Source organism: Hemitrygon akajei, chromosome 4 (assembly GCF_048418815.1).
Source record: "Hemitrygon akajei chromosome 4, sHemAka1.3, whole genome shotgun sequence".
Classification (NCBI taxonomy): Eukaryota; Metazoa; Chordata; class Chondrichthyes; order Myliobatiformes; family Dasyatidae; genus Hemitrygon; species Hemitrygon akajei.
The window spans coordinates 145,261,360-145,271,920 of record NC_133127.1 but is presented as its reverse complement, the minus strand read 5'-3'; the positions used below and the strand labels follow the sequence as shown (position 1 = coordinate 145,271,920).

At 41.8% G+C, this 10,561-nt stretch overlaps 1 protein-coding gene across 1 annotated transcript in view; it reads right to left on the bottom strand.

Annotated features, from left to right (window-relative positions):
* The window catches only part of LOC140726028 (interleukin-18 receptor accessory protein-like), a 59,913-nt gene that overhangs the window by 11,373 nt on the left and 37,979 nt on the right, over positions 1-10,561 (bottom strand). The window contains exons 6-7 of the mRNA XM_073041923.1: positions 4,433-4,501; positions 1,224-1,335 (exon numbers count right to left, since the gene is read on the bottom strand). Of these exons, the coding sequence (XP_072898024.1) occupies positions 1,224-1,335; positions 4,433-4,501 (181 nt within the window). The remainder of the gene's footprint in view (positions 1-1,223; positions 1,336-4,432; positions 4,502-10,561) is intronic.

Sequence of the window (10,561 nt, the reverse complement as noted above, 5' to 3'; positions counted from 1 at the left end):
GTCACATAATGGAAGAAAAATAGGAAAAACTAGTTTTGAAACTCCCTTAAAAAGGTCATCGAGGACTGCTGTATGGTAAAAGGCCCTTCAGCCCAACTCAACCATGCTGACCACCCGGCTGGTCCTGCTTGCCTGTATTTTGTCCATATCCCTCTGCCTATTCTATCTATGTACATATTCAAATGTATTTTGAATATTGCTATTGTAGTTTATTGCAGATTTTTTGTATTATGAAAAGCTATCAATTAACAAGTATTCTAATTGTTAAAGTTAAATCGCACTATGTATAACACAAAGGCCTAGAAACCTAGCATTATGCACAGCAATGAATTTATTTTGGGGTGGAACACAATTACAACTCTTTCTGGGATGAGCATGGCCATTCCACAAGTCCACAAATCACTTTTGGATAACTGCTTTGAGGCTCACGCAAGATACACATCAAACGATAATGTTGCTCTGTGCAACACCTTTTGCAGCATTGTTAACATGTAATTCCCAGCAATCCCTGCTTCCAGAATAACCAGATTTTAAGAATGCTGATCAGGGCTGGAAACCCACTCAATGAAGTTCCGCTATGCATCTCCTTTCCTATAGACGAGCCCCATCTCAAATAATACTTCACCCAACAACCTCCTTGCCCCCAGTCATGCAGGGATGACCCACTAACCCGTATCGGGGATTCCTGATGTCTGACTGACATTCCCATCTTTTCTACCTACTAGTCAACTTCCTGTTACATATCTCCAGGCCTTACCTTTCTCCTGATCAGGGCCGGGTCCCAGATGCAGCTTATACTTACAGTAGGCATTAGTTAAGTTTATAGCATCTGGCCCATCTGCATGAAGCTTGAGCACATTCCAACAACATGATTTTCAGACCACACCATATCAGCCTGGAGATACTGTACACTATATCATTGTTTATTTTGGTATGACTAAATGAGAGATACAAGACATACTGAAACTTATCAGACAGAAACAGTGGGAAAATATCTATAAAGTTTATTCAACTTCACTTGAAGAATTCATTGTTGTCAGACAGATAGCTACAACTTTAACAATTAACTTTTTGTATAGAGAGTCAATTTGTTTACCTAGCAATTTTATCCGAATACTGAAAAGATAAGTTATCTTTCCTATCAAGAGCCAAGCCTAAATACAGGAACCAATGAAAAATTAAGCAGTCTAATAAAAAAGTGATATCAGAGATTTAAGACTTACTGAACTTTGCCCTGATTTTCCATCTCACCCTCATTTGTTAACCATTTTATCACAGGGGAAAAATTCTTTTCAAAACCAAAAGAAACTTTGCAGGTTAACAGCACAGAACTACCTGAAATAAAACATAGAAGTTGTTAGAAATTGAAACCATTTTACAGAAGCCTTCGCTTGTTTTAGATGATTACTTTAAATAGCTCTATTGTCCAGTGTGCCCAGGACATGTGGCACAGGATACTGGGATTCCTGATACTTCCAGCAAGCATCCCTGACCCAGTTTAGATAATCCCCACTTGCAGGAAAAGCATGCTGAAAAAGTTTGGTCTACTGTATATGTTCTTGTCTGATAGATAAAAATTTATCAAGGTGGTCATCTTGTGAATAGAAAATTGTGCCTCTCAGCACTGAGGTGAGACAGGGTTTTTTGCTGCTCTAAGGAGAAATAAAGATTAAAGAAAGTTTGTTTTTATTTGTCACGTGTACGTTAAAATATACAGTGAAGTACTTCATTTGCATCTATGACCTACACTATGCTCAAGTATCACCATATTTCTAGTGCCAGCATAGCATGCCCACGACTTACCAACCCATACACCTTTGGAATGTGGGAGGAAACCAGAGCACCCAGAGGAAACCCTCACGGTCACGGGGAGAATGTACAAACTCCTTACAGACCGTGGCAGGAACTGAACCTCGATTGCTGGCTCCATAAAGCAAAGCCCTAACATGCTGCTGCAAAAAAAAATTGACCGTGCATGTGATCTTGTGCAAATAATCACTGACTGCAACAGGAAATCAAAGCTGCTGGTCAAGATGGCGTCAACCTGCAAAGTCTGTCGATGTCGTGGCTCAGACTGAATTGTTATTTTAGTTTTGTAGTGATGGTTTTGGGGATGCTCTGGGGAGTTAGGGGTCAGGTTATGGTTTAGGGCCAGGGATGAAGGAGAATGAAGAATCGGGGCAGGTGCCCGTGTTTGGATTCCAGGTTAGGACGCTCCATGGTCAAAGATCAGCGATCTGGAATTTGTGTCGCGTCAGGTTTCAATAGGTACGTTTAATAGGTTTCAACAGGCTTTGAGGAGATCAGCGATTCTGAGGTCACCAAATCCTGAGTCGCAGGTACATATGGGAAAGACTCACGAGGGCCAATGATCCTTATCGTCCCAGGGCACTGTGATCAAATCTGGAGGTAAGGCCCAAGGCAGTGCATGGTCAAAGGTCAATAATCCCAGAGGTCAGATTGGTTGAGGTTTAAAGGTCAAACCTGTGATTGGCGAGTCCTTGGTTTTGATACCAAGAGGTCGTCAAAGCCCAGAGGGCAAAGACAAAGGTCGAAGTCCAGAGCTCCAAGTCCAGAAACAGAGAGCCTGAAATGTTAAAGGTCAAAGTCAACAACGCCAGATGTAAAGGGTGAGTCCGACTACAGACTTTGCAAATCTGGATGCGTGGACCAGAGTTTGGAGGTTTCAGGCCTGATGACTGAGAGCTCGAGAGTTCTGGGCCAAGGACTGGAGGCCCTGAGGCAACCTTTCCTGGGCTTGGAAGAATGTTTGTGTGAGGAGGAATGAAAGTTTTGCTGTTTTGTTCTGTCGTCATTGTTTGTGTTGTTCAGTGTTACGTGTTCTGTTGGACAGTTCTGTTGAACATTGTGGAGATGCTATGTTGGTGCCAGATTATGTGGCGACACTTGTGGTCTGCCTCCAGCACATTGGTGGGTGTGTTGGTTGTTAATAGAAATGCCCATGTGAACTCTTCATCCTGAATTTCTTTTTCATTATGGATAATGGATGGCATGTACTGGCATATAAGAGAAAAGCCATGGATTTGCATACAAAATGTTCCTATGGAGGCCACCTGAAAACATATAATTTGCTTCATACAAATCTGTATTTGGAGACCTTCAAGAAGTCCTCCCTACCTTTACCATCCAGGGCTTTTAGCACTGAGTTGGAATGCCCATACTTAGCAGCTTCTCGATGGCAGCCAATAATGATGAAGCAAAATATTAGTTGTATTGATCAAAATAGAACAATACTTCTTACTGAAACAAAACAGTTACTTTACTCTCTTTAGATACATCCACATCTGAGCTGCCCAACCTGATGAAACCAAAAGCTCCCATCAGAAATGGGTGAACTGGCTTGCTTTGCATTTGTAATTGAGATTTTAGAAGAGCCGCACCTCCACAAACAAATCACTTTCTTTAATCTTACTCAAACCAATAAGAAAGAATTAACTTATTCCAAAAATTGTCAGATTGTAAATGGAGCTACATATTGGGCATTTGTTTCGAATTGTCACTGACTTTACTTTTGTTGACTTTCATACCCTGGCTGTAGAACAGTGACCTCATGGTTGGGCAGTTGTAAAAGTGTTAAATTTAGAAGGCTGAAATGAGAGATGATCATTGGCATTATAGCAGCTGACTGAACTGGCTTCAGAAGTACATTTCCAGTGTGACTTTCTAACCTTTCATTTTATCACAGTTGGACTGTGAACTGTAGCTACACCAGTTGTCAAGTTTGCTGACCTTCTTGAGGTCTTCATTAAGAAGGAGGCCACCTCCCTGCCTCCACGTTGGCCATACGATTGTGCCAATGACCTCCTACCCAGCTATTTTCCCTCTCCTGTCCTGAAATGTTGGCCATGGAAGAGTACATCAAGGAGCCATTGGCCTTAGGACCTATCCATCTGTCAACCTCGCCAGTGGGGTTGGGCCTCATTTTTGTGAGCAAGAAGGATGGCGAGCTCTGTCCCTGCATTGAATATCAGCCCCTAAACAATATCGATAGAGTTAAATACCATCACATTGAAACACTAATTGGCTGGAACGTGCGTACTCAGAGACATGATTGCTGACTCCATCCCACAGCCCGTGCTCAGGTGTGCAGACCCTGCAGCAGTCAGTGGTCGTGAAACCAACAGGATCACAGAGACTTCACGTACACAGATACACAGCACATCCATTCTTTAAGTTACACGACAAGTGGAAATGAAGTACTTGGTATTTACATTTCATTAGTATCAAGAGTTGTAATGCAAACGGTAAATCTGATCCCACAAGGATCCCACAAGGTTTATTGAATTCTTTCTAGGAAGTTCACTAATTTCCCAAAACGTGTGCCACTCCCATTGACAGTTTCAGGATACAGAGTTTAAAATGTTATCTCCAAATCTTATTTCCAAACGTGTGCTTTTTCTCTGTGACTTACCAATCTCTACTTCAATTGTCTTTACTCCATGCGGGTCAATTACAGTTGGAGGCTTTGTTGTTTCAGGATCTGAAAGGAATACAGAGCACTGTGATGCTGTGGATTAACAGGCCTTTTGTTTCTTACCGGTAGATAAAAACAGAACACTTGCAACATTAACTCGGATTCTCTTTCCACAGATGCTGTTTGATCTTCCGGCTGCTTTTCTGTTTATATTACAGATTTCCAGCATCCACAGATGTTTTTATTTCCATTTATGTTGTTTAGATTTAATTAATTTGCTACTTTGAATTTTTTTTAATCTATTGACATCAGAATTTGTCAGTAACAAGTACAAGGCAGCATAGAAAGTTGAATAAAAATGCAACACTTATTAGTTGCTTTTATCTGGGCTGGTTACAAGGGAGGTCCTGTTTCTGATTTGCTGACCTTTACCTTCCATCAAATGTAAACTGATCCAGCGAGTATCCCAGAATCCCCACAAGCAGAAGCAAAAGCTATTGATGCCAAAACTAGTTTTATGTTGAAAGAGAAAATTGGCACATTGAATGCACACTACTTGGCCCTCACAATTCATTGCAGTTGAGGTTTATAAAGTATAGCTTCTAACTTACCAACTTTTCCTTGGTCACCCTCTAGAAATTAGACTCCTACTTTGATCATTTCTCTAACTGGGCTCAAATTCATTACAGTTCATCCTTGCCAACATAACTGTCTTCCCAGATTATTTCCCCAGAAGAAAAGCAAACTTCACAGGTTATCTTCTCGGGTGGTTTGTTTCAAATTCTAACCTTACCTGTACATCCCACGGTCATCTCCACACTTGTCTACCCAACTGAAGAAGGTGACAGCAGTAAACATAAAACCAAAGGTGCCACCCTTCAGACCAGAAGTTGTAGGAGCAGGAATGGGCCATTTGGCCTATCTAGTCTGTTCTGCCATTTCATCACAGCTGATCCATTTTCCCTCTGAGCCCCAAACTCCTGCCTTCCCTTCATATCCCTTCCTGCCTTGACCAATTAAGAATCTAAGACAGTTCATGAAACTACATCTTTTACTTCTTCTTCTTATGATTCTGCTACTCTTGGAGCCAGTGATTTATACTTTAATAGTGAGGTGAGCGATCTGGCGCTTTGCTGCCTTCATGAGAGTTCGGTGAGGTTTGGAGCGGAGGGTGCAGTCTGGAGGCCAAGGTACCTGGAGACCATGATCAACTCCATTTCTCACTGACTAAAACATTGAGCAAGACAGAAATCAATGAGGACAAGAGCAAAAGGCGAGCAGTGTTCAGCACAGTCTGCCTGCATTTGACCAGTCCCTTTCTCACTCTCACTCGCAGTTGCCAAAGGAAGGTGCATGTATTTAACTAGTCTTTCTCCCCCTCTCATTTACTGCTCCTGGAGAAAAGTGCCTGTGTTTAACCAGAGTCTCTCTCTCCCTATTACTTGTTCCTAGAGGAAGGTGTCTGTATTTAACCAGTCTCTCTCTTTCTCTCTCTCTCTCTCTCTCTCTCTCTCTCTCTCTCTCTCGTTGTTCGCAGAGGAAGGTGCCTGTGTTTGACCTGTGTGTGTGTGTGTCTCTCTCTCTCTTCCCCTATTGCTCGTTGTTCCCAGAGGCCGGTGCCTGTGTTTGACGTGTGTGTGTGTGTGTGTGTGTGTGTGTGTGTGTGTGTGTGTGTGTGTGTGTGTGTGTGTGTGTGTGTGTGTGTGTGTGTGTGTGTGTGTGTGTGTGTGTGTGTGTGTGTGTGTGTGTCTCTCTCTCTCTCTCTCTCTTCCCCTATTGCTCGTTGTTCCCAGAGGAAGGTGCCTGTGTTTGACCTGTGTGTGTGTGTGTGTCTCTCTCTCTTCCCCTATTGCTCGTTGTTCCCAGAGGAAGGTGCCTGTGTTTGACCTGTGTGTGTGTGTGTGTGTGTGTGTCTCTCTCTCTCTTCCCCTATTGCTCATTGTTCCCAGAGGAAGGTGCCTGTGTTTGACCTGTGTGTGTGTCTCTCTCTTTTCCCCTATAGCTCGTTGTTCCCAGAGGAAGGTGCCTATATTTAACTGATCTCCCTCTCCCTCTCACTTGTTGCAGGCAGAGGAAGGTACCAGAGTCCTGGGTCTTGAGCAAAGTTTAATTGACTCGGTTTGTGGATTGGATACTGTAGTTCATGTTATGTGTGTTTTTGGTTTCTGATTACTCCTTTTTTACTGCTATTTTGTGCAATTTTGATCGGGGTCTATTGGCCCTGCAGTCTGCAGTCAACGAATGATACAGTGCTAGATTGAACTGAACTGAATTAAACTAAACATTCCTAGACTCCTTCAATGATTCTGTGGTTTGATGTTTTATATTCTCTGTTTTTCACTCATGTTTTGTCATTTGCATGATTTGTTCTTTTTTTTGGCACATTTACTGTTTTCTTTGAAGGGTGTTTTCTTTGGTTTTGTAGCTGTCTGTGGGAAGATGAATCTCAGGATTGCATACTGCATATATTGTTAGTAAATGTACTCTGAACAGCTCCTCAGCACAGTCGGTAACTGCCTCCGGCATGTATCAATGATAGTCTGCACACCAGGATTCTCTCCCCACATACATCTTCTCCTTCTTCAGAAGAGCATCATAGGCTCGCCAGAGCCCTCTGCCCTGAGCCACAGGTTGGTCAGCTCAGTGGCTTCCACATGACATCATACATCTTCTAGACAAAGATCTCCCCCCCCCCCCCCCCCCAAGGATGAGGTCTTTAGAGCCTCTGCTGGCATTTCTGTAGCTCTGGGTTTTTACGGGATGGGGTCTTGGTTTAAGTATGTGATCTAATCACCAACAGAAGTGATTTATCTCTAACTTGGTTAACGTGACAGGCAAATCATGGAGGTCAAGTTTTATTCACAAGCTCCAGAAGATTCACCTCATTATGGAGCCTTAAGCTTCATAATTGCTTGGAAAACGTGGAACTCGAAAGTCTTAGATTTTTCTCCTTTCCTCATGGCTCCTATTCAAAGAAAGACAAAGAGTCCATTGTGCTGTATGTGAAAGTCTGATGGATCACCTGAGGCAGGGATAATTTAAAAATTCTAAGCTATTGAACTATAGAACCCTGAAATAGAAAAAGAAACATTTATGTTTACAGAATAATCCATACCAAACCAGGTCAAGACTATAGGTGAAAACAAGAGATTGGGCAGATACTGGAAATCCAGCACAACACACACAAAATGGTGGAGGAACTCAGCAAGTCAGACAGCATAAATAGAGGTGAATAAGCAGATGATGTCTTGGTCCTTCATCAGGACTGGAAGGGAAGATGGAAGAAGGAAGAGGGAGGAGGGAAAGGAATGTAGACAGGTGAGGGGGAAGCTGGGTGGGTGGTGGGGAGGCAGACAAAATGAGAAGCAGCAAGTAAATGGCTGTAGAAGGAAGAATCTGATAGAAGAGGTGATTAGACCATGGGATAAGGAGGAGGAGGGACATCAGAGGGAGGTGATGAGTCACAGTAAGAGGGGAGCCAGACTGAGAATGGAAAAAGTGAGGGGGTGGGGGGTGGGAGAAGTTACCATAACTTAGAGAAATTGATGCACATGGCTTCAGGTTGGAGGCTAACCAGGTGGAATATGAGGTGTTGCTCCTCCAGCCCGAGAATGGCCTCATCGTGCTAGCAAAGTGTAGGAATGGAACAGGGAATGGGCAGCAGACAAAGTGCCCAATGGAGCAGTCCCCCATTTTATGTCAGGAGGCCACAATGAGAGCATCAGAAACAGTAAATGACCCCGACAGTCTCGCTAATGAAGAGTCGCCTCACCAGAAAGGACTGTTTGGGGGCCTGAATGGTGATGAGGAAGGAGGGTGGAGGTGTCAGTCCCACTTGCAGGGATAAATGCCAGGACAAAGATCAGCGGGGATGGATGAATGTAACAATGGAGTCATAGACAGAGTGAACCCTGCAGAAAGCAGAGTGTGGGTGAGGGGAAGTCCAAGTCTTTGGGTGTATTTGAGGCAGAAGTTGATCATATCCTGATTGTGGTAATGTGAGTATTATTAAAAGTAAGCTAATACTAATCGGAAGCTGTTGGTAACAAGAGGCTGGATCCGGGGTTGGCGGGTTTTTACTCCCAGTATGCATTGTATATAGTTCCACCACCCATGCCTCATGAGGTACCTGGAAGCCTCTGTATTGTAAATATCATTTGCCGTCCCAGATAAATATGCTCTTTTGGCCATAAAATTGTCAAGTGGTCCTTTTGTAAGGTAGAAGTTACCACATATTTTTGGCGATGAGGTGAACTGGTTTTGTGGACGTGTCGGCCAGTTTTGATCAGGAGCTGTGAGCAGACGAGGGGCCTCGCGTTCGGATGGCTACGTTCGGGACTACCGGCAAATTTGTGGAAGGAATTGAGGACTGGCTGGAGTATGAGGAAAGGTTGGGACACTTTTTCTGTGCTAATGGAATTACTGAGGAGGCTAAGAAGTGCTCTATTCTCCTAAGTGTGTTTGGGGCAAAGACTTACAAATTGATAAGGCACTTAGCCACACTGCAAAAACTGGGAGAAATGCCATATGACGAACTGGTCAAGCTCGTGGGGAACCACCACAATCCGAAAACTTCTGTGATAGTCCAATGGTGTAAGCTTCACAGCCATTTCAGGAAGCCAGGTCAGTCTGTGGCTAATTTTGTGGCCGAGCTTCAGCAGCTGTTAGAACATTGTGATTTTGGAGCAGGGTTGGATGACATGCTCTGTGATAGATTAGTATGCGGCATTAATAATGACGCCACACAATGCCACTTGTTGGAGGAAACCCCACCGTTGACTTTCAAGAAAGCCTCTTACAGACCAATTTCCATATTAAATGTGGATTCTAAAATTCTTTCTAAGATTTTGGCCAGTGGACTTGAGATTATTTTATCTAAGGTTATTTCTAAGGATCAAACTGGATTTATTAAGAATAGATATTCATATTTTAATATTTGTAGATTATTGAACATCATTTATTCTTCTCCATCTAAAGAATTTGAATGTGTTGACACTCTTGATGCAGAGAAAGCCTTTGATATGGTAGAATGGCCCTATTTATTTCAGGTTTTAGAAAGTTTTAATTTTGGTCCAGGTTTTATTTCTTGGATTAAGCTGTTTTATCAAGCCCCTTTTGCAGCAGTTATAACTAATAATCAAAAATCTTCTTATCTTAGGTTACATAGAGGTACCCAGCAGGGTTACCCTCTTAGTCCATTGTTATTCAGCCTGGCTCTAGAACTTATTGCTATTGCTCTTCGAGACTCCAATAAGGTTCTAGGTATTAAGAGAGGAGATAAAGTGCATACAGTTTCATTGTATGCAGATGACTTGTTATTTTATATTTCAGATCCTAAGAAATCTATTCCTGCTTTGTTATCTATATTTTCTGAATTTAGTAGTTTTTCTCAATATAAAAGTGAGTTATTTCCTATTAACAACTATTTTGATCAATATGACCAATTTCCTTTTAGTATTGCTAAAAATAACTTTACTTATTTCGGTATCAAAATTTTAACGACCTGTATAAATATAACTTCCTTCCATTAATTGAGTATACGTAGCAAGTAATATCTAAATGATCTCCTATGACATTATCATTAATTGGCTGTATTAATGCTATTAAAATGATAGTGTTACTGAAGTATTTATATATATTCCAAGCAATCCCCTTTTATGTTCCTAAACTGTTTTTTGATAGAATAGACTCTAAAATTTTATCCTTTATTTGGAATAATAAAAATCCTAGATTGAGTAAACCTTTATTGCAGAAATTATAGAAGTATGGTGGTATGGCTTTGCCAAACTTTAGATTGTACCACTGGGCAATTAACATTCGTTATATCTCTTTTTGGATTCATTTTTCAGATATACATGACTGCCCCTTATCAAGTCAAGTCAAGTCACTTTTATTGTCATTTCGACCATAACTGCTGGTACAGTACATAGTAAAAATTAGACAATGTTTTTCAGGACCATGGTGTTACATGACACAGTACAAAAACTAGACTGAACTACATAAAAAAAAACAACACAGAGAAAGCTACACTAGACTACAGACCTACACAGGACTACATAAAGTGCACAAAAACAGTGCAGGCATTACAATAAATAATAAACAGGACAGTAGGGCAAGGTGTCAGTC